The 24440-nt window shown below is 40.7% G+C and overlaps 1 protein-coding gene and 1 non-coding gene across 2 annotated transcripts; both read left to right on the forward strand.

Moving 5' to 3' along the window:
• Positions 1-1056: 1056 nt before the first annotated feature.
• C8H11orf97 (chromosome 8 C11orf97 homolog) lies at positions 1057-24428 on the forward strand. Its single transcript, XM_060304346.1, has 4 exons — positions 1057-1246; positions 2188-2330; positions 12280-12405; positions 24391-24428. Exons 1-4 carry the CDS (start codon positions 1071-1073, stop codon positions 24426-24428), a joined length of 483 nt encoding a protein of 160 aa, XP_060160329.1. The 5' UTR covers positions 1057-1070.
• Positions 20599-20705, forward strand: LOC115867547 (U6 spliceosomal RNA). Its single transcript, XR_004045178.2, has one exon. It is a non-coding gene; the product is annotated as a U6 spliceosomal RNA (small nuclear RNA).
• Positions 24429-24440: the final 12 nt, after the last annotated feature.

A 24440-nucleotide genomic window follows, 5' to 3' on the forward strand; every position in this document is an offset into this window, starting at 1 on the left:
CTTAAAATACCAACATGAGGGCTTCCCCAACTGAACAGCCGAGACAGATCAGCCATCAGTGAAACTCCCAGTTGATAAGCCCACCTGTGTGCACAGAGTCATATGTCCACTACGAGATAGGGCAAGACAGTCAAAGATCACCTGAAGGTAGAGGAAAGCTACTAAGAGAACAAAACAAACCAGAACTGGTAACTTGGTGGAAGCAACAATTATACAAGAAGAAAGTAACATTGGAAATGAAGTGTATCATTAATATCCTTAGACAGATAAGATATTGCATCCATGGTATAAGGCCAAAGTGTTATACAAAAAAAGAGACTGCAAAAACAAAACAAAAGCAACCTCTTGCTCCAAATAAAGCCCTAGATTTTCCCATTTGCTATTCAAATTAAACTTTCCTGAGTTTGATTTTCTCATGTGTAAAATTAGTTTTTATATGGATTCAAATAGATTGTGAATACAAACGTGCTTAGACACTACAGGAGTTGTTTATTAATAATAACAACAGCAACAACTTACAATCCAAAAGTTGGGAATCCTCAACATTGATTTATTCGATCATGTGAGTGTAGGAGGGAGCGGGACACGACAAGCAAAGCACTGCGTGAAACCAGAGACCTTTCCTTGAACTCACTGTCCAGTCCCTCCTCCCGCCCCTACTTGTTCCAGGTGGTGATTTATTCTTTAGCCTTTGGGGCCAAACTTTTCGGAATTCGGATTCCGGCTGTGGCACTTCTAGTTGTGTAACCTCGGACAATATCCTCTGCTTTTCTTAATCTCAGTTTCCCTACCAAGGAATAGTAAACCCCCTCTTGCGAAACTGGTGTCACAAACAAACGAGAGATAAATGGAAAGAAAGTCCTTTGCTTTGGTCAGTAAGTAATTGCAGCTCCCCAACTCCAGCGCCTTCCTGGGCGCGCGGGTCACCTGCACAAGCCCACTGGGAGCGGCTGGGGGCGGGGAGGATCCACAGTCACCATGGCAACCGGAGACGCCTCGCGTTCTCCAGCAGCCTGCGGCGGAGCAGAGAAGGCCAGCCGGCCGCGCGCCGCGAAGAAGACCCCCGCGGCATGAGGGGGGAGGAGGCGGTGACCGCGGTGGCGATGCCCGAGGCGGGCCGCGACGGCGAGCAGCCTCTGCCGCCCGCAGGCCTGGGATGCGGGGTGCGCGGGGAGACCGGAGGCCGCGGCCCCCAGGAGTCCCGGAAGCAGTGTGAGTTCTCTTTCAGCCTCGGACCCCGCGGGAGGTACGTGGGCGAGGAGAAGCGGTGAAAGGGGAACTGGGGCAAACCGCACTAAGACTAGCTGAAGCCGCAAAGGTTTTGGAGGGAGGGGGCGGAGCTGCTGTTTTGGCAAAGGCAGGGGTGATGGTTTTGTGGCCGAAGGCATCTGGTCCATTTCCCCAAGCCCTCCTTCATAAAAGGCTACCTGAGTCCAGGTATCCTCCAACTTAATTGGTAGTGGCATTGGCCTGGACGGTATTGAAAAAAATTGTGTGTGTGTATATATACATACATATGATATTAAAAATATTAAATTATAAAATATATCTTAATTATAAAAATGTGTAAAATATAATATATATTTAAGTTTTAAATATATTTAAAAATATGTTTAAATTATAAAAATGTGTAAAATGTAATATTTAAATTTTACACATAATAAAACTATGAAGTTTATATTTTAAATACATAAATTATATACACACACGGAAATATGCAGATCATTTTTGTCAATTCCTTCATTTTACAGACCAGGAAACTGAGGTCTACACTAGAGGAAAGGAAGTGACTTGCCTACCGTCACTCAGTGCTGGAGAAATCCTTCAGACATTTAAACCCCCATCTCTTGGATTATCAGTTCATAAATTATGATTACCTGATCCTTTTAGAATCTCACAATTATGGGCCACGTTTTAACACACTGCTGTTGTCTCCTCCCTGCCCTGCCAAACACACAAACAACATTCAAATAAGTAAAAGCAGTTCTGGTTCACAGTCACAGCCAACATGGTTGAGTCCACGCTAGGTCCAAGTGCTCTTCCATAAATTTACAGATATTTCACAGCCCTTTGTGCCCCACATGTCTTCAGTAGGTGGTAAGGAATGATGAAGATGAAAATAATAGGCCAAAGAGGAAGGCAAGCGTTCCCAGCCCTTTTGCAGCACCTCCCTGATTGCCTCTCTAGAGCACCGTGGCTCCCTCTGTGCCAGGACAACAGAGGAGCGAGGGTTGTTCTGAAGCCGCTCAGCTTCCGCTCCTCGAGCGACCACGCACCCTCCTCCTGGGACACGGAGACCCCTCGAGGAGCCACAGAACTGTTGCCACCTGGTAAAAGGACCTCTTCCCTCAGCATCAGCCACAATGTGCCTGATTATGATACCTCGTTCCTGTTCTTGTCAACAGCACGCAGAGACCTTGTCTAGAGCAGCTAAATTCACTGTATATAAGTATTCAGTATACTTAAGTAATTCCTTACGCCGACTTAAAATTCTATCTACCTGGGAATTTTCCTGTTAAAGGTGCTATAATTGAAAGGTTCTGTATTCCCTGTGACTGTAGGAGTAAAAGGTGGACTTAACCATTCACTCACCAATTTGACAGCTGTGGAGTCCTTTTTGCATGTCAGGCATTGGGCTGGTTGCTGGGAAATGAGTAATGAATTAAGGCTGGTGTCCAGACTTTCAGGAGCTCACAAAGTCAGGGTGGGGGGCATATAAAGAGTTCCTGCCTCAGCCTTCCTGAGTTCCTGGCCTCAGCTGAAATAGAGACAGAATATTTACACCTGCACAAAGTATCCATTCAATTTTCAATTTTTTTTTTTGAAAGGTCTTCAATCTCTAGTTTTTGGAAAGGTCCCCAGTCTCTGTACAGCTTCTACTCCCTAATCACACATCTGCTCCCAAATATACAGATAAAATGTGGTGCTTTCCCACTGAAACATTTTTGAATTATATAGTGGTGGCTATTTGAGCACCCACCAAATCTTTCATAGACTCCGTGTTACCTTTCTTTTTTTCTTTTCTCAGTGTTACCTTTAAAATAATTTGTAGTGCTTTCACCACACTGGCTGAACTATCCCAGTATTCTCCATTTTATTAAATCACTGAATCCAGTACAATCAGGTTAGTGTATGTGGTGGGACTATAACCTCCCTTGATCTGAAAATTATACTTCTATTAGGTGGATCTAAAATTACATGAGCTGTTGAGACAGACACATTATATTATTAACACACGTAACAAACGCAGTCTATGACATCCTTAGTTTCTCTTTCCCCCCCTGTCCAACTGAAAACATTTGACCCAGGCCTTTTCCGTCCTATGCTTATGCAATTCCTTTGTTTGGTCCTAAATACAGGTTGTTATATGTATCCCCAACAATACCGTCCTATGAATTTTAGCACGTCATTCTAGATGTAGAAGGCCCTTTGAGTCCTGAGTTTGCCATTCAGCACATAAACCATTCACCAGGTTTGTGCCATTCTCACATTTGGTGAGTTTGCTGAAAGTTCCTATATTCAAATTAACAAATTAAATGGTGATCCCAACAGTTCCAAGTAGAGTCTCTAGAAGCCCCTGATCTGTCAGTCAGCATCTTTGGCATGGGCACTCTCTGCCAAAGAGAAATGCACTTTATCAAATGCCTTGCTGAAATGCACGTACTACGCTGTGGCTACAGCGTCTCCCTAATTTGTCTAGTTTAGTAACTTGACTTGAGAGAGTTAGGTAGGCATGCTTTTAATTTTTATGATTTCTGGAAGTTACTTTTTCATTTATAAAATAGGAATAATTATACCTGCCCATAGGTTGATGGTCAGGAAGAGAGATAATATATGTAAGATGCCTAGGGCATGGTAGCATTCGATAAATTGTAGCAATTGTTATTAGCCAGCTTGTTTGCCTTCTTTCTTTCTGTCTGTCTTTCTTGGAGCAGGGAATATCTGCCTATACTAGCTCTTTACTACTGTCTCATTTTTCGTAGTTCCTCAAAACCTTTGGTGATTTCCTCTGTAAATTCTCATAACAGAAGGGCTGAAATTTGTCAAGAGACTTGAACTTAGAGCAAGTGATCTCTTCCTCTCTTCCGAACTATTACAGCTCTTTCTTAACCACATTTCTTAAACCCTTTTTCTGCCTGAAGATCATGATTTAACCAAAAAAGTGTAAACCAAAGTTAAGCTAGAGTAATTCTGACCCTCACTCATCTCTTATTCATATGACTCCTAATTTAGGGGAAACAAGATGCAGAAAGTATCTAACTCTGCCTTGTTCATGTCTGAGGGTGTGTTTGGGTCTCATGACCAGGAATGAACCAGCCCCACAGCCATACGCAGCAGGTCTTTTGCCTTATTTGGGTCAGTCTGCACACAAGTCAAATTTATTTACTTGTGTTCCCTATCGGTTAGTCAGGAAAAGATGACACCTGCCATATCTTTGTGTTGCTTAGTTAGGTTTTCCATGGCTCCTTGGATTGGGCTTCTGGGCACTAGGACTAGAAATACTGGTTCCCTGTTGTTCACAAGTCTGCGTGCGCAGACATGCCTATAGAAGAATCTTTCACTAATTGAACAATGCTTAGTTCCACTTGAACACACATTTTTTGAGCATCCATTATTATGTCAAACTCTGTTCTAGGACTCGAATGAACTGAACAGACAACATCCCTGCTCTTATGGTATTTATGGCCTGGTAAGGGAGACATATGGTAAACTAATAGTTACACAAATAATTGTGTATAAAGGAAATGAGGCTGCACACACATTGCAATAAATCAAATGAAAGAAAAGAGGAGAGTACTATGAGAAAAAGTAACCAGGGGCGTTTCAAGATTGTGGAGCCAAGGAAGGTTTCCTTAAAGAACTGACATTTCAGCATAGACCTGAAATTCAGGTAGAAGTTACCCGGGGAAAAAAAATTAGGAGAAAGGCAGTTCAGGCAGAGAAAATAGAATGTTCAAAGGCTTCCATGTGGGGATGGACAGAAGGGCCATGTGGCTGGAGCTCAGAGAGCAAGAGAGAGAAGCTGACAGGACAGATTAGAGAGATGGAAGGGCTCAAATGATGCAGCGCTCCCCGGGGTGAGCAGAAGCAATGTAGCTAAAGTACTCAGAACAAATAATCCATCCTCAACTATAGCAGTGTTGTCTTGTGGGGGCAGGTTTAGAGGACAGGAAAAAGTCCTATGTCCATTAGTGGCTCACTACTACAATTCAGGTTTATTCTTTAAAAGATGATGAGGGACTTCCCTGGTGGTGCAGTGGTTGAGAGTCCACCTGCCAATGCAGGGGACACGGGTTCGATCCCTGGTCCGGGAAGATCCCACATACCACGGAGCAACTAAGCCCGTGCGCCACAACTACTGAGCCTGCGTGCCACAACTACTGAAGCCCACACGCCTAGAGCCCGTGCTCCGCAACAAGAGAAGCCACTGCCATGGGAAGCCTGCGCACCACAATGAAGAGTAGCCCTCTCTCACCTGCGCGCAGCAGCAAAGACCCAATGCAGCCAAACATAAATAAATAAATTTTTAAAAAGAGAAAAAAAAAGTCTGGGGTGGGGTCCAAGAATTTGCATTTCTACCAGGTTCCCGGGAGACGTTGAAGATGCTGGTCCAGGGACCCCACTTTGCAAATCACTGACCCAGAAGAATCGAAGTCATTTAAATTGGTCAAAGCAGCCAAGGATTTTATCCCACATACACATGGTATATGAGTTACATGGCCTGGGCGCTGATAGCTTGCACTGATGGTTCATTTGAAAAAAGATGTGCTCTCAAGAATTCCTCATAGATGTTATTTTGAAACTGCTGGAGCCCCTCATTTTCATAGTTCCTTCTCTGATTGCTAGGTGCATATTTCATGCTTTTCAAACCATCAGGTTTTTACTGCAACCCTCTTGGGTACCAGCAGTTGCTTGAAGATATAAAAGAACTGTAAGGCACAACTCCTATACTCAGAGAAGTTGACATTTTCTGAGGAGGACTGTTGTACAACAGTCTGGTGGGACCCCAATTCACTAAGGATTCCTTAGAGAAGATGCTGCAGGCCCAGAGGTACATCTTTTCAGACTCCATGGTGTATTTTCCCACTTTTTTTTTTTTTCGTATTTCTTCACTCTTCATTTGGTCTTCTTGATCTATTTATTGATCTCAATACCAGTGCCACATTGTCTTTGTTACTATAGCTTTATAATAAGTCTTTTTTTTTCTTTTTTTAAAAATGTTTTCCCACTTTATGTTTTAAAACCAGCATAGAAACACCTTTTAGGGCTTCTTGTGTCACCCATTCTCACGGAAAGAGAGACCAACAAAACGGCTCATTCTGTTCATCTAGTGCCTTTTTTTTTTTACATCTTTATTAGAGTATAATTGTTTTACAATGGTGTGTTAGTTTCTGCTTTATAACAAAGTGAATCAGTTATACATATACATATGATCATATAGTGTCTTGAAGGAAAGTTTAAAGTCTTAGAGTTTGAACTTTATGGATGGATGCAAAATGACCTACTAAATTACTTCTCTGAACCACAATCTACATATACTACTTCCCTGGTGATTAAAAAAAATATTTAAGTTAATACTATTATATTTTGGGTCACCTTCATTGTTTTCAGAGATTACATAAAAGCTGATTTATACACTAGTTGGATGTTGTATTATCCTTAATGGATACATTTGATTATGAGACTGTCTAAATGATTAGGAAAAATCATTCGGCTTATAAAAATTCATTTTTCTAAGCAGTGTTTTCAAATATTCTTCATATAAAATGGAGAATGCTTGGGGGGCATGGGGGGCTGCATTTTTAATAACATCCACCAGAGGTCGCACGGAGGTGCTATTTTAGCCTAGAAAAATCTTTCAAAGCTGAGGATTGATTCTGTAAGGTTAAGTCTTAAAGGGCTCTATTGATGAAAAACAAAAACCTACTATATTTTTTCTTTTCATTTTCTTCTTCTCCTTATTTTAATGGCTGGAATCCCCACGTCCTTGGCCAGAATAGGAAACTAGCACCCAAGGAGAGTGTCACACTCTTCCAGCCTAGCCCAGAGGGCTGGCAGCTCGGGTCAGCCACTGGACCTTCTAGAAGGAGGTTTTCAGTGACACACTCTTTTAAATATCAGAAGAAAGCTATGGCCTCTCTTGCTGGAAAACACACCTTGTCACATACACCCATAATTCTGCATAAAACTCTGAGGGGCTTGTATGACTTATATAGTAGCTATTCCCAGATGTTAGGAGGAAGTATGCTTGACCCATTCATTGTCTTCACTTCTTTACTTATCGTTTGCTCCTTCACCCATCCCAAATAGGCTTTTGCTTCCATGAGTGCAGGGAAATTGTTCTTTTCCGGATTGCAAATGACCTTTTTCTTGAAGGTCAAATGCAGTGATCTTGAAGGTCAAATTCAATCTCCTGGTTTCAATCGTACCGTCTATTGAGGGGCATTTGTTCTGAAGTTAAGCAACTTAAAAGATAGCATGTTTTACTTCCGATGGAGCTAATGATGACAATAATGGAAGTACCCCAGAGCAGTGGACTTAAGTTATTTCTGTCCTTTTTCTTCTCCTTTGGTTGAATGAAATTGGTAAAAGGTCAAAAGTTTCTTCTCTTTGGGTTGAACAATATCAACCAAATGTCAAAAGATCCAGAAGTTAGGTTTTAAGGATGTTTAACAGTGAACATTACATTTATTTTACAATATTGTTATTTGGGTAGCAAGAAGGGACTCAGGAAAAAGCCGTTCAGTGAGGGACCCTCAGGTGATTGAGCTATCCCACCTGTTCTTGTGGTCGTGTATGACAACAGTTAATAAGAGCTGTGAAGACCTTGCAATGGCCAACATGTCCCAGGTGATTGTTACTGTGCGCCCCATACTTGGGTCTGGGGAATGGCATCAGTGACAACAAGAAAAATGGACTGCCAGGCCTCTAAGCCTTCCCTTCTATGGGTTTTTGAGTCCTTCCAGGCTCCTGACGTAGAGCTATATGGGTTCAGTGAGAAGGGGAGGGGTAGGTGGGTGAAGGGAGTCTCTCTAATGATGATGATGATGATGATGATGGAGGTAATCATTAATAATTTTATTTATTTACTTATTATATTGGCCATCATTCACAGTGTGTCTCCTGGACATGAAAGTTTTTACAAATTACCTCTTTCAATCTTTGCAACGACCCCGTGCTCTTATTGAAACTGCAGAATGTGTTTTGGGACTTAGTAGAGCATAGAGCTTGGTAGAGCTTCTGTCTCCGTGCAGAAAGAATTCAGTGAGAGACAGAGTGACAGGCAAGGAAAGAGTTTATTAGTATAGGACACTTGTGAGATTTACAAGTGGGTGGGCAAGAGGGGTGGCACGCCAAGAACTTAGTGGGCTGCAGTTTTATAATCAAAGGAAAAGTGGGGAGGGTAGACATCAAGCTTCCATCGTCAGTTCCTCCTCCACATTGGGCAGGAGTTTTCTTGTCCCTACATGGTCAAACAGGGACTATCGTGCAGCAATGGAAATAAGTGAAAAGGCAGTTACATAGACTAAAATATGGTAAATCATCTCAGGTTTCAGTTTAATGTCACCTTTTCCTTGTATTTTTGTCTTTAGTGTGCACAGAGAAGCATGTCCTAGGAATCATTAACTTACTGACCTCACTGGACAGGATGTGGGTCTCATTCCACCACTGTTTTATTGTTTGGGGACACGTCTAATGCTTCTGTTGCATGGTTTTGGAGCTAAGCAAGCCCACTTGGTTTTGTTGTTAAGCAAGCCTGCTTTCTTGCGTGATCATTTAACTTAGAGGGGTCTCCCATACATTTTTTTTTACTTATGATCCCTTCGTGGGATTAACTATTTAATCACCTACTTTGTCCCTGTACTCTGTCCCTGTCATTATTATTCCCATTTTGCAGCTCTGGAAGCTGAGGCTTGGGGGAGGTACAACGACTTGCCTGTTGTCACACAGTGGAATAACTGATACTTGAATGTAGGCTCATCAGAAGCTGATGTCTTTGCTCTTAGCCATTGGGATATACTTTAAAATATAAGATTATGTTTTCTTAGAGGAAAAAAGATTTGAAACTGTACTGGTAGCAAATAGTATTCTCTTCAGTAACAACAAAGTTGTCACGATCTTCTCCAGGTTTAAGTTCAAACTTGAGGTAGAAGAGGTTTCAGAGGCTTTACACATTCCTGCCCCAAGCACAGGGGCCTGGATCTACAGGGTCTCATCATCCTGAAATGATGAAAGGAAAAAATGCAATTTTCTGATCAGATCTGCTGCCAGGCGTAAATGGAATCTGGGCCACCCGTGGAGCCTTCTGGATAAGTAAGAATTTAGCTAACCTCACAATTCATATATTCTTAGTGGTTCCCTGAAGATTTCCCCCTCCTTACAACTTTTTTAAAAAGAAGAGTTAGGTTTATGAGACATGCATTATGGGACTATTGCATTCATTTTGCCATCTATTTTAAAGCTATTTCTACATTTTGAAAATTTTCTATAGAGGACCATGTGGAAATACAGTAATGTACTACTTTAATGTTTTCAAATTGCAAGGGCTTTTGTATTTTTCAGGCTAAAACCTGCAGAGTTTATAGTAGTCATGAAAAATTTGATTAATGAAGCTCACTAGTGTTCTCTTATACATTTCCTTTCCCAATGAATTTCAAGAGTGTACTCTCAGATGCATTCATTTGTGTCTATATGTGCCTGAATGCATGCACACTTAACGTTGAGTCTGGTTTGTTTATTATGTTTAGTACAAATTTAAGAAATGTGAAATATTTCCCAGCAAGTGTCGATATTTTTGCTATTCATTAATTCATTCAACAAAAATGTTTTTGTACCTACAATATACAAGGAACTTACTAGACACCAAAGACATGTCAAGATAATTCCCCAAAAAAAGATAATTACTGAGCTTAGAAGTCACCAAACATAAATTTTAATTACTTAAAATTTTCTTCCTCTGACCATGTTTATACAAAGGAAGCATAGACAATATGTTTCTAAACTGGCTTTTCAAGCTCCCATGTTCCTTATTCACAGTCCTGAGAGCTGGGGAAACAAGAATGTTTTTAAAGGGCGACCTTCTGATAGACCAGGTCAGATCCCATTGGCTAAAATTTTCAGCGTAAAGACTTGGTTTTGTAACTTTAAAATTCAGGATAAAGACACACCTAAAAAGGTGTTTGAGTAGAAGAGGTTTGGGGGCATGAGAAGAGGAGAGAGAAGAATCTCTAAGATTCCGAGCTTCAAGAAAGGATTTGATTCCTTTCTCTTAGCGTCTCTCTTATGCCTACTGCCCTTTTCCTTTTCAGGTTAGGCCGCCAACATTGAGGTCTCTCTGGCCCCGTTCTGCACACCCCCCCTTTGTCTTCCTTCCTCCTCCTGGAAAGCATTTGCCCAGAGCTGAGAGAGTTGAATTTCCCTTTAAAGAAGCCTCTGCTTCAAAGGATATTCACACTTCTTTTTGGTCCTCTTTTCCTCCAGTTGAATATATCACTTTCCGTAATGTCTTCATCCAAATATCCTATCCAATCAAAGTCATGCTACTTTTCCCAGCACCCTCTATCCCCAAGTACAGTAAACACTTATGTATAACAACATTTTGCTTTGAGGGTTTTTTCCCCATGCCTTTCTAGGCATATACATTTACATTTCAGCTATTTTCTCTATTAAGCCATAAATGTGATTGCATCTGAAAGAGCCAACTGGATTAGACTAGTACAATTCTATTTAATTTGATGTGGGTTTTCTACAGAGTTCTACCTCTGGATTTTTAACCATTTTCCATTTACCAGACCTTCCCACAATGCGGAACAAAGCTAAATCTATTTTCTTGGTTTCTCACAGGGTGTCACGGGGGGTATTGAATAAGTGTTCGTGGACTCCTACATCTGAGAGTTTGTTACCCTTTTCTCTCTCTAGACGGGGCAGGAAAGGAAACTGGCTTGATCAGTAAGGGAAGATTTGGGTTAGATATAAGGAAAAGCTTGAACTTTGTAAGGTCTTGGCAGAAGGAGTCTTGGAGTCTTCCTTGAAGGCCTTTGAAGAAGAGGGAGGAAACGAATCTTGACAGATAGCTCCAGCCGCTCCGTTCAGGAGCCAGGAAGGAGGGGAAAGGACTGACATTCAGCCTGGTGAGTCAGCTCAGTGACTGTGCCTCTGGAAATAGAATCTGAGTCCATGCTTGTACAGGAAAATCATCGTCCCTGTAAAAAAAAAAAAAAGCTACTATTTATTGAGTACAAAGCATTTCATTTCATCCAAATGCTATAATAATCCTTCAAGGTAGATATTATTGTCATCCCCATGAGGGAACTGAGACATCGTGGATTAAATAACTTGCCCAAAGTCATAGAATTGGTAGGTGGTAGAGCAGAGACTGAAACCCAGATCTCCTCTGAACTCAAAGGCTGTGCCCCTACCCATTGCATGGTACAGACTCCTTTAGGGAGGGATCATGTCAGTGTGTATGCCAGTGGGCAGACTTGGATCTGTGGAGAATATTGGGCATTGACATTTGCAGCTTCAGAAATGGGAAAAACGACTTATGGCCTTTACCTGAATTCACTTCTTTGTTTGACTTGGGTTACAGTTTTCTACACAGTAGATTTTCACTAAATGCTTGTTAACTGATTCCCAGAATCTAAACATGTGATTTTAGGATATGGAGAAAAGCCCAGTGCAAATCATTACTAAACCAATACTTATTGATGGTATCAGGACTTAGGACTATAATTTGCCTCGTACAGTGCATAGACATCACGTTACAAATATTTTGTTATGCTGTTTTCCAGTGAGTTTACTGTTTCTTTCAAGGGGGAGATTAAACAACCTCTAGTTTAGAAGATTATTGGATCTATTGGATGAATTACTCTGGTAACTTTGGGTTATGTTATCTTTGGAAATATTTGTGCTTCCAGGAGTTAAAGCAGAATCAGATAAGATTGCTGATGAAGTCCATATATTAATGATTATTTATTCCTGATTTCTCTGCATCTTGCTATTTGTATTTCTTAATTGACTTTTCATCTATTTCTTTAGGGGCAGGTTAAATTAATAACACTGTAGAGGTTAAATTGCATAGGGAATAATTCAATGAATGAGCTAGAATTACAGATTAAACAAAGGCTAAAGACCTTGGGTGGTTTAATCAATCAAACCAAATAAACCTCCACCCAAATGGCTAAAGAAAATAGTCACCAAGTAAATACTTTACGAACATTTTGTGCTGAAAAGAGAAGGAGCTAATAATCATTACCTTGCTTTTGAAAATATTGACAGTGGCCCTGGAAGGGATTTGGAGCATTGAAAGGAATCTCCCTGTGGGAGGCTTGAAGCCAGGACTGCCGAGCAGAAACAGTTTACTGCCACAAGCCAAGTACTATTCGAGGCACGGCGGGCTACGAAGTAAGACCTGGATACCCTTGACTTCCACCCCAAGCATGGAGGATACTGAGCGGTTTATAAACCAGTGGTATATGCTTTATTTACAGCTCTCAGTCAAAAGCCAATCTTCTTTTGATTTGCTTCTCTCAGGTTACTTGTAGTTTAGCTACATTGCCTCATTGGGGAACTTAAATAGTAATAGTTTAAGTAACCAATTTACCCCACGGATACAATAGAAGTTCACACTCTTGAGTTATACTCCTGACTCTTTCCTTTCCTTTTTATCCACAGAAGACCTTCCAGCACACAGGCTCAGTGGGAAGGAATCTTGCACTGTCCTTTCTTCTAGACAGATGATCTGCGTTTACTAGTGGAAATGAGGAAAGGGAGACGAGGGAATTCAGGAAGAATAAGGCAACTGCTTTGCTAGGTTCCATTAGTTTTACCCTATTTTAGGTAGGAGGCCACCAAGGCTGGCCCCAGTAGACTGTTCCTCACAGACATTATGTTTGGAGAAAAGCTATTACTCATTCCTCACTGTCCCAGCCGATGTCTGCCAGCGATATTTGTGGCAGGATGTGGAGAAGGCAGGGGTTCTGACATGGAAGCACAAGCAGTGTCCAGGTAGTGTACGGACATACAACTGGGTCTATAAGTCCTGAAAACAGCTCTACAATTGGGAGGGAACCCTGGGCTGAGAGGAAAGAAGTGGGTAAGTGCCAAGCTTGGGTCCTCTTAACCAAGATATGAGTCATACTGGCAAATGCTATATAGCACTTCATATTCTAGATTCTTCATATATAATTATATATTAAATCTTTACAACAATCACATGAAACAAGTACAGTTCATTTCACAGATGAGGAAACTGAGGCACAAAAAGGTTTGAATAATTTACCCAAGTCACTCAGCTAGTGAGTAGAAGTCATGAGGCACCACCAACTCTGTGAGCCAACGGTACACAGGAACTGGGCTGTCTGGTGAATCTGGAATGGCGTGAGGGCTCAGCCCAAGTGCCACAAAAGAGGGGGGTCCCCAGGGAGGAAGCCTCCAGAATATGGATTCAGTAGGAGGAAAATACAGCCACGAAAGACTGGGACACAAGGTGAAAAAATAAACAAACAAAAAACTTGTTACTTAAAGGGATTCGTGTAGCGAAAAGGAACCAGTAATAGAGACCTGGGTTTAATAATAATAAAGTAGTAGCCACCATTTATCATGTGCCAGGCATGGCAGTCTTTTATAGTTATGTAATCCACAGGGTCACATGAGATGAGAGTTTCAATCTTCATTTTTCACGTGAGAAAACTGAGGCTTGGAGACATTACATTACGCAAGATATTATGTCTAGGGGGTAGTGAGGCCAGAACTACAGGCCTGTTTCCATCTGACTCCAAGACTATGCTTCAACCTTTGGGCCATCATGGCAGAGAATTTGCTCATCAGAAAACAAGGGTGGAATAGTAGTGGTTAAACAGGCACAAATGCCAGGGCCATGGGAATTCAGGGTTAGGAACCTGGGAGTCAACTACATGCAAAATCCACAGAGATGTGACCTGAAGTAATGGTTGTTCCACCCAAGTCTGGGACACTTGCCCAGTGGGGGCTGTTTATTTCAGCTTTCCACCCAATTTGTCAGGTCCCAGCTCTAGTGGGCAAATCCATCATTCCAAGAAAACTCACAAAGCAATTTATTTTAGAGATGATTTTCTAAATGCTGTAAGACTGGTTTGAAGAACAAATTACCTTCATTTGAAGACACAGAAGTGCAACAGATTACCCGATTTATCAATTGGGGGCATATAATAAAAAATACATGTTTGATTTTGACCATAATTACATTACTTTCACCCATACGGTTTAGGAGAAACTTATTCGCAGCTCCCGCTCATTGATACTCATCCACATACCTTCCTAGCGGCCCTCAGCCCTCTATTTCCAGCCTGCATCAAGCCCTTACAGTGGTCATGTTATCGTATGTAACTGACATTGTTGTATGTTTTAGCTTCATCTCTGTAAGTTACCAGCTGCATTTTGGCATTTAAACTGCTACTATCTGCTATACAAATCACAACTGATGAATCCATAAGAATTAGCTGATAACTGAGAATTAGATATTTCTCATTATCAATTAGGAAAGTTAGATGCAAGACAGCAATAGCACAGATGAACAAAACCCACAGATAACTCTCAAAAGTTGGTCGGTATTAATTCAAACACTGTCAGAAACCCAATGAAGGCAGGACCCATGTCTCTTTCACTCACCACTGTTTGTCTGGCACTTAGCACGGTACCTGGCACGGTAGGTGCTCAATCACTATCAGTCACAAGAATGACCGCGCGAATGATGAAACAGGAAATACATACATGTTGAATGCCTCCTGTATGTTCGGAACCTTCTTGCTGCTACCCCACACGTCTCCCCCTCCACAAAAGTATATGGTTTTCCCTCTTTGAAATGCTAAATGAAACAATGTAAACAATAGAAGGAAAAGCAAGGGAACCCATTGACTTTAGTGTGTGAGTCATGAAAAGTTGTGTATATCTTATATACACACTGATGCTTTCAAAGAGAGGTTTTCCTTGGAATACAATATTTCCAGAAACCTCTCCTATAAAGTGTACTTTAGGTAGATAATTTGGGCAATCCTCACTGTCATCTTTTTCCTATTCACTTGTGCTTTTTTTCCTTTTTCTCATGAACAACACGATCATTGTAGTTGTAACTCCTCCAACATTTAATACACGTCATTTAAAATTTAAATTTAGAATCATGATCATCTAATTGTAGTTCTAAATTCTAAAACAGTTTTTGGTTAGAGACTAGGAAGCCTCTCCTGCTTTCATCATACTAACAAGATTGAGTCATTTACTTTGATCAGTTTCTTCTTATTCTGTGGCATGTAACAACAACAAAATAATAATAATAAAGTTGTCCAGCCCAGCACTTCTCAGGCTTTAATGTGACTACAAATCACATAGGTATCTTATCAAAAAGCAGTTTCTGATACAGTCGATCTGGACTGGGATTTGAGATTTTGCATTTCTAACCAGCTCCCTGGTGATGCTGATTCTGCACGTTCAGACACTATACTCTGAGTAATGAGGGTCTAGAAGACCGAGGTTTCTCCAGTTACTTGAATCACATGGGTATGGCTTTTATATTCTGCTCTACCAAATGAAGCACTGTTAAGAAAAATAAATCAATTTTAGATGAAAACGGGGTTGGAATTAAAAAGCATTTCCCCAAAGTAAAAACTTACTTGTTTGTTCACTCATTTCTTTACTCTAGGATAAAGTGAACAATTTTTCCATTGAGAAGAAACCTCTTTCTCCTGAGGTCTGAAAAAACAGAAGAAACCCACGCTTGTTTCACGGTTTAGATGTGTTTAAAAACATTTATATTAGCCTGTAATTCCTATTATTGGTATTAGTTCCTATCTATAAATTAATCCAAAGCAATGAAAGACTATTGGTAAAGTTTGCTAAGCACCTGAAAACAATGGAGGAAAATATATTTATTTTTAGTTGTCACAGGTAGGATACACTGGGCTTCTATTTCAGCTTATTTTATTAAGTATGTCAAATATGATAAAACAAAGGCATGTTTATTGAGTCTACTTCAAGGAAAACATTATAGATGTTAACCTTTCACTGTAATATAATTATGGTCATCCATTAAAAAAAAATTACAGGTATAGTAAAGGTTAGTAAGTGAATGGCAGAGATGAAAAGTCTCTGACTCAGAGACAACCATTTTAATGCTAGCCTTGGTAGAGCTCATCCTTTCTCTAGAATTTGTCCACTAAATAGTAAGGAGCCAGGAAATTTATGAAGAGATTTTAAAGGGAGGGGGCCATTTTACAAATACTATAATACTACTGGGGTAAAAAGAGGTTAAAAAGGAGAAAAAACCCCTAACCTTCCTTTCCCCCCAATTGTCAAAAGTAACATATGTACTGTATAGAAAAATTGGAAAATAAAGAAAAATAAAGGAAAAAAACCCATCTGTAATTCAATTCCCAGAAATAACCACTGATAACATGCTGATATATTTTTATTCTTTTTTCCTATGCATGTTTTACTTTACATGCATAGGAAATATTTGAATCACATTGTATGGTATATGTAACACAACATATAATTTCCCACTCATTAAAATATAACTGAATAATTATATTAAAAATGTTTATATGTTTGAACTATTTATTTTTGCATTTATTACTCTATGTTTTGGACCTTTGGATTTTTCAGATTTTTCATTTTATACATAACTGTTGTGATTTACTTACACCCCCTCACCCACTTAAAAAGTTCTTTTTCCTAGTATTCTGGTTATACACGTTTCATTCTCCTTCCTCTCTTAAGCTCATCTGAAAACTTCCTCCAATTTGTGGTTCTCAAGTTTATTTCTCAGATTTAATGAAATAAATCAAGTCAGCTCAACAAAGATTTGTTGACTGGGTATATCTGTTCCCTACTTAAAAATATTTACACTGTGAAACAGTCAATAATCTCTTGAGTCAAAATCCAAACTTTTCCAGATTTAATACAAAAACTTCCATTTAGTTAATACACATTAAGAGATCCTACATGTAAGCCAGTTCCAGCCATCACCATGTTAATGGAACTCTCTCATCATTGGCTACTTAAAAATCAGTGTTGTGAGCCAGTGGCTAAAATTGGAGAGATTACATCTTCAATTAGTCAAGAAATATAACACCCCAAACTACCTGAAAATGGGGTAAAACATTTACAATGCTTACGAATCTAAACACTTAACCTCCCCCAGATTCTTACAATCAACCTTTCTGCATGTATATTAGGATGCCACACAAAAGGAGCAGAGGCTGGGGAGTATTGATTTTTATTCACCCATTAGAAACGATGCCCTGTTTGCACTTGGGCTTTCAGGGTTACTTTACAAACACGTGCTCAAGGATTTCCTTCCTCATTTCCACTCTACTTCTGCCCAATACACAATATATATAAACTACATATGTATATAAACTATATTATACTGTATATTCGTTAAATACCCAAATACAAACAGTGGTTATCTGGGGATGGAGTTGGGGGAGGAGCAATATTTTCTTTATCTTCTTCTTTATATTTTCTATATTAAAAAATTTTTATATAGTAAATATGTGCTGTATATATGAGACAAACACAGTAAATGCTATGAAATAATCTTCCCTGACCGCACCAAGGTGATTTTATATATTTTATTTCTTGCCATGTCTCAGTTACTTTTAGCTTTGTTTTCTTTCTTTTTAGATACCCTTTTGATGGTAAATGGTAATGATATCTCTTAAATACAAACCCATATTTTTTTATGGTGCCTGTACAATAGATGATGCCACTTAAAAGGACAGTGAAAAAATGTTTATGACGGCTTTATTCAAAATAGCCTAAAAATGGAAACAACCCAAATGTCTATCAACAGGAGACTAGATAAATTGTAATATATTTATACAGTGGAAAGATACAAGAAAACAAAAAAGAATAAGCCATATGAGACCAGTGACTCTCACAGTCATTATGATGACAAAAAGAAGCCAGGCACAAAAGAGAACATACTGGAGGAATCCACGTACAGATTTTGAAAAACAGGTAAAACTAACCTATAGAGACAGAAGTCAAAATAGTAGCTTCCGAAGAACCTGAAAAAGAATACATATATGTGTGTGTATATATATATACACATATATACACATATCTGTATAACTGAATCACTTTGCTGTACAACTGAAACATTGTAAATCAACTATACTTCAATTTAAAAATAAATAAAATAAAACAATAAAAGTAACAGAAGACAATATGGGCAGATTTTAAAGAAAATATTGGGGTGGAGAAGTATGATTTTCTAAGTATGATATGAAAGTCAGAAACAATGAAAATGATAAATTTAACTATGAAAAATAGTGGTTTCCTTTGGGAACTATTGACTAGAAACAAGCATGAAGGATCCTGTTGTGTTTTATATCTTTATCTGGGTAGTTGTTACACAAGTAAGAGTTTGTGTGTGTTGCATGTAAAAAGCACTGAGCTGTGTGCTTAAGTTTTGTGTTCTACACGGGCCTCTCACTGTTGTGGCCTCTCCCGTTGCGGAGCACAGGCTCCGGATGCGCAGGCTCAGCGGCCACGGCTCACGGGCCCAGCCGCTCCGCGGCATGTGGGATCTTCCCAGACCGGGGCACGAACCCATGTGCCCTGCATCGGCAGGCAGACTCTCAACCACTGCGCCACCAGGGAAGCCCAAGTTTTGTGTTCTTTATGTATATCTTCAAAACAAAACAGAGCATAGGAAAATTATCTCGGGAAAGAAAGGACTGCTTCTTGGAATGCTAAAAAGCAAAGAGATTAGGATTTCCCCTGCAGCTGGGATTGTGTTGAAACTCTAATTGGGCTTTCTATATTCTTATTTAATAGTATTACCTATTTCCTAAGAAATAATATTACAATATGTAAAGAGAAAATGAAAAAGAAAAATATACCAAAACTAATTATCCAGGGACATGGGGGTAGGGTGCAACGTCATTGGGCCTAAGATTTAGTTGTGTTCCAACAATGTAGATTTGGATTAGCTCCTAATCTCTCTCTTTCTTTCTCTCTCTCTGTCTCTGTTCCTCTCTCTCTTCTCCACCCCTCTTACTCCCTCTCATTTTCCTCTCTTCCTTCTCATCTTTCCTTCCTTCCTTCGTTCTTTTCTTTCTAACTGCCTGTCTGCCTTACTTTCTTCCTTCCCCAGCAACCCTTTATTTCTTTATACTCTGGGGAGTTTCAAAAAAGATTTATGGGGCTTCCCTGGTGGCGCAGTGGTTGAGAGTCCGCCTGCCGATGCAGGGGACACGGGTTCGTGTCCCGGTCCGGGAAGATCCCACATGCCGCGGAGTGGCTGGGCCCGTGAGCCATGGCCGCTGAGCCTGCACGTAAAAAGATTTACGGCTTCAGATTCTTTAACAATGAGATTTGTGGTCTTTCTATTGTAAGTGTGCCTAGATCATTAAGCTGTGTCTTTTTCCCCTGATCCTGATATTTACTTCACTATATTCTTTCATTTAAATTCTAATTTAAAGTTTATCAAGTTTGATTCTGGTAGCCAATATTGAAAGGAAAACCTGGTAAGTTAAACAATTCATATTGTTCATAACATTTAAAAAAATTCCCCATGTTGAATATAGGTTGAATTATGTCTCCCCAAAATTCGTATATGGAAATCCTAACCCCTAGTACCTCAATAAAGTTGATTTTTAAGAACACTTAGATTGGGCTTCCCTGGTGGCGCAGTGGTTGAGAGTCCGCTTGGCGTTGCAGGGGACACGGGTTCGTGCCCCGGTCCGGGAGGATCCCACATGCCGCGGAGTGGCTGGGCCCGTGAGCCATGGCCGCTGAGCCTGCGCGTCCGGAGCCTGTGCTCCGCAAGGGGAGAGGACGCAACGGTGAGAGGCCCACGCACCCCCAAAGGAAAAAAAAAATCACTTAGATTAAAAAAGAAGTCATGGCTCCTTGGAGGAATGTCTGATTCCAGATCTGAGGCAGGAAATCTCCAGGATGAATTTGGAACATCTCGTACGGAAAACAGGGAAGTTTCCAAAATTAATAGGTCATATCCAAAGGACTTAGGAGCCACCACGAATCCTCTGGCCAAAGATGGGGAAATTTTAGCATAAAAAAATTGGCACATAAAAAAAAATTGGCACTTGTATCTGACGAAAGAAATAAGCCCATCTTTTTTTGCATACGGGTTAGCTTTTCCAGCTGCACCCGCTCACTGGCTGCTCCCCATTTCCCGGTAAGTACGTGATACTGGGAGGAACTTTGCCCTTTTATCTCTTCAAGAAAAACATTTGAAGTATACTTGGCAGGTCAATGTTCAGCCACAGAAATCTCAGCGAAAAACAGCCACCCATTTGAGGGTAGCCTGTTTCTCATGCACCTGCAGCTGACCGAGCTTGGTGCTTGCGGGCAGACTCAAGGCAGTCAGAACATGTTCTGAGGCGTCCCTGGAAAACAGCAACTGTCTCTGGCGAGGAGCAGTAGGACAGGCTTAAGATGAATTCTTTCCTTGGGGAAGAACAAAGCACGAGTTAGATTTCGAGGAACCACAGTTGGCCTGGTTCTTGCCCCCAGAGAATTTGGAACTGAATAGGCCATTCTTGGCCCCATTGTGCATGGAGCCCTCATCTATCTTGATTAAATGAGCCTTGAATGCTCGCTTTGGCAGCACATATACTAAAATTGGAACGATACAGAGAAGATTAGCATGGTCCCTGAACAAGGAAGACATGCAAATTCATGAAGTGTTCCGTATTTTTTAAAAAAAGAAAAAAAAATGAGCCTTGAATTTTGGAGCTCCCCTCTACACATCTTTAGCAAATTCAGGGGCCAAAAGCCCTTCTTGATACCTGACTTTGTCATCATGCTTGAGACTGAGATCCAGTTTTTCCTGTGTAATATTTTGTGGAAACTGGGAGGCCTTTAAATACACAAAAGAAACATTTGTTTATTGTTACCAAATTAAAAAGAATCATAGAATGTTTAAAGTTCTAAATTGATTTAGAATTCATTTAGAATAATAATAATTCCTTGCACAAGGCTGGTAGACACGTTGTTTTGGCCTCTGTCCACCATCCCTTCCCTCTTCTTCAAGGAACAGCACTTCACTTTTTCCTTTGGGCAACTACCTTCACCCCACTATTAGTCCACGAGGTTTATATGGGACTGATTCTACCCCTTAGATCCAGAAGAGGGTGTAAAGAGAGTCCACATCCCCTGACCACAGTGATTGCTTCGAGAATGAGCACCCTGTCCAGGTTGGGCCAATGAGACCCACCCTAATTTTTTTTTTTTTTGCGGTATCCGGGCCTCTCACTGTTGTGGCCTCTCCCGTTGCGGAGCACAGGCTCCGGACGCGCAGGCTCAGCAGCCATGGCTCATGGGCCCAGCCGCTCCGCGGCATGTGAGATCCTCCCGGACCAGGGCACGAACCCGTGTCCCTTGCATCGGCAGGCAGACTCTCAACCACTGCACCACCAGGGAAGCCCCGAGACCCAGCCTAATCTGATGGAGTTTCCGAAGCTTGTCCCCGGGGTCCTGATTAGTACATGTGTAGCATTTTACACGGAAAGCTTAAGGAGCTTCTTAAGGTCACAGCAAGTCATTCATATTGTCAGCTTCTCCTGATACTGGCCCACTTTCTAGCTGGGGAACAGTGATACCAAAAGATCATTTCAATAATACATTAAGAGCATTCATTCATTCATTCAAGTATTCATTGAGATGATGAATACTACTAGGTGCCTGGTTCTGTGCAAGAGATGGAGTTTGACTGAAACAGCCATGATTGCTGCCCAATGATGTTCTGAAAGATGTGTATATGGGCACACACAGGAGGGGCATGCAACCTACCCTGGATGTGTTCATATGGGTGTCCAGGAAGGCTTCCTGGAGAAAGAGACTGGCTTCCTAAGTACCTCTGCATCTATTCTCCTTTAATTTTAATTTAATCTCATCCTCACAGCTACTGTCTTAGTTCAGGCTTTTTTTGTTTCACATCTGAATTACAGCAAGAGCTTTCTAACTGGACTGGATACTTCTACTCTTATCCTGGTCCCTAATATCCAACTCATTCTTTAGTGATGACGGAATGATTTGTTTCTTAGCAACATTTTACTGACATATTATATACATACATAAAATTACATATGTAAGCATACAGCTTGATGAATTTCCTCAACCAAGCACACCCATTAACCAGTGCCCACATCAATAAACATGGCCACCACACCAGAAGCCCATCTCACGTCCTCTTCTGTATACTCACCTCCTCCCACAAATGAGTTTTTAAAAATACTAATCTCAGGGCTTCCCTGGTGGCACAGTGGTTAAGAATCTGCCTGCCAATGCAGGGGACACAGGTTTGAGCCCTGGGCTGGGAAGATCCCACATGCCGCAGAGCAGTTAAGCCCGTGTGCCACAACTACTGAGCCTGCGCTCTAGAAGCCGCAAGCCACAACTACTGAAGCCTGTGCAACTACAGCCCGTGCTCCGCAAGAAGCCACCGCAATGAGAAACCCGCGCACTGCAACGAAGGGTAGCCCCCGCTCACCACAACTAGAGAAAGCCCACGCACAGCAACGAAGACCCAACACAGCCAAAACTAAAATAAATAAAATAAATAAATTTTAAAAAGAATACTAATCTCATTATATTGCTCCCTTGCTTTGTTACAGCCTTTCAAGGACTCTCCACAGGCTTCAGGATAAAACCCTATCTCCTTAGCCAAACTAAACTCTTGTAATTCCTAACCTACTATCCTGGTTCTCACTGCCTGGCCTTTGCATATGCTGCTTCTTCTGTTTAGACTAATGTCTCAGCCCTCTTCCTCCCCCATTTTAATCATTCCTAATTATTCCAGGAACCACCTTCTCAAAACCTTCCAAGATCCCTTCCTCTCCATAGATTCTGAAAGGTAGAAATAGTGTTTTTCATCCCAGTTTCCCAGTTGGCTAAATGAATAAATGAGAACACCTGGCTTTATTACTTTCCCTTAAAGCCTTTCCTCCTCTTGCCTCCTCCCCTCCATCCCTTTTAAGCAAGAACAAACCATTGCCCGGTGAATAAATGCATATAGTTTGTAGGTAAGTCATGACTTTTTCACTGATCCAGCCACAACCTTCTGCTTGGTATCCCCTCGCATACACCAAGATATGACTGAAGTAGGGACAGTTTGTGGTCCTGCACCCTACCAAGATAAGTGGACACAATGGAAATTGATATTCATGAGATCTGAGCCGTTCTGCCAGTAAAAAGTTGCTCTAATTGGAATATCTGAAGGATCTAAGGGAAAAGTGGGAGTGGGGGGAGGATACAAGCAAGTAGGCTAACATTTACCAAATGCCAAACACAATGTTAGGCTCTATCTATGATGTCTTATTTAACTGAAGTTGGGGAGGAATGGGCATAAAGGTATAGATTTTTGAATTGCATAAAAAGAAAAGCCAATATGTCCTTTCCTTCCTTTGGTTGAAAAAAGTTATTCATGCATTTATAGCTTTTTCTTTCTAATTAAAAATAAGAGTGGAGAATCACTGAAATTTCTAATTTCAAAGACAATTTGCTTAACTAGCTTGAAAAATGATTCTATAAAAACATTGTAAAAGTTTTTGGTGTGTAGGAGAAAGTATCACTAGGTTGATGGGTACAGCCAGAGCACCTAGAGCTGTCCATTCAGCTCCCAAATTGTCACTGTGGGTGGGCAGGTAATGCCACTTGAAACTACCTAAATGAAACCATTTTTATAGAAGCTTTTACAATCTGTACTTGGTTTTCAATGAAAAAGTTCTGCACAATAAATCCAAATGGCATAACATCAAAAACACCTGAAAGGATGGCCCCATTCCCAGCAAGTCTACTTATTCCCTAACATCTTGTAACTTACATGGCACTGGGCTGGGGCACCACCACTGCACTGCTGTGATCTAGAAATTCTCTCAAAACTGCCTCCTCTCCTTAGGTCAGCAGCCCACCCATGCCCTATTTAGAACTTTGCTGAATAAAAGTTAAATTACATAAATGAAGGCCAAAATCCAGAAATTCAAATTCAAGCCATCAGGGAAAAAAAACTCCTTAAGTCAAGGTAGAAGTAGATGCCTCAGTTGCTTCATTGATAAACCTGAAGAGGCCACTGTGATACTTACCCTTTATACCCTAAACTTGGATGCTATAATATTTATCTTAGTCATCGTTTTATAGTTCAGAGTGTTTTGCTGGATCTTCATGAGTGCAGATATTACGCTGTTTCTTAAGTGCTTAGTAAAATTAACGGTGTTGTTCATTCATTCATCCCACTGAATAGGCAGGAAATTCATAGCTCTGGTACAAAGAAAGCTATGAGCCAGCAGGCAGAAGCGTTCATTCAGTGGGGGAGCGAAGAAAAAGAACGTGTTTTCATTGCTCAGAAAATTTTCGATTCTTCTCTTTCCTCTTTTGGGGCTGTAGGCAAAGCGAATGTTCTCCTGACAGTAGGGTTTCCTTGAAAACTTGGTTTC

Source organism: Globicephala melas, chromosome 8 (genome assembly GCF_963455315.2).
Source record: "Globicephala melas chromosome 8, mGloMel1.2, whole genome shotgun sequence".
NCBI lineage: Eukaryota > Metazoa > Chordata > Mammalia > Artiodactyla > Delphinidae > Globicephala > Globicephala melas.

Bases quoted from the DNA above. Each gene is read 5' to 3' on its own strand.
- C8H11orf97 (XM_060304346.1), top strand. From the start codon at position 1,071: ATGAGGGGGGAGGAGGCGGTGACCGCGGTGGCGATGCCCGAGGCGGGC. The intron at 1,247-2,187 runs GTACGTGGGCGA...TTGCCTCTCTAG, and splicing joins AGCCTCGGACCCCGCGGGAG to AGCACCGTGGCTCCCTCTGT. The intron at 12,406-24,390 runs GTAAGACCTGGA...TTGGGGCTGTAG, and splicing joins GAGGCACGGCGGGCTACGAA to GCAAAGCGAATGTTCTCCTG.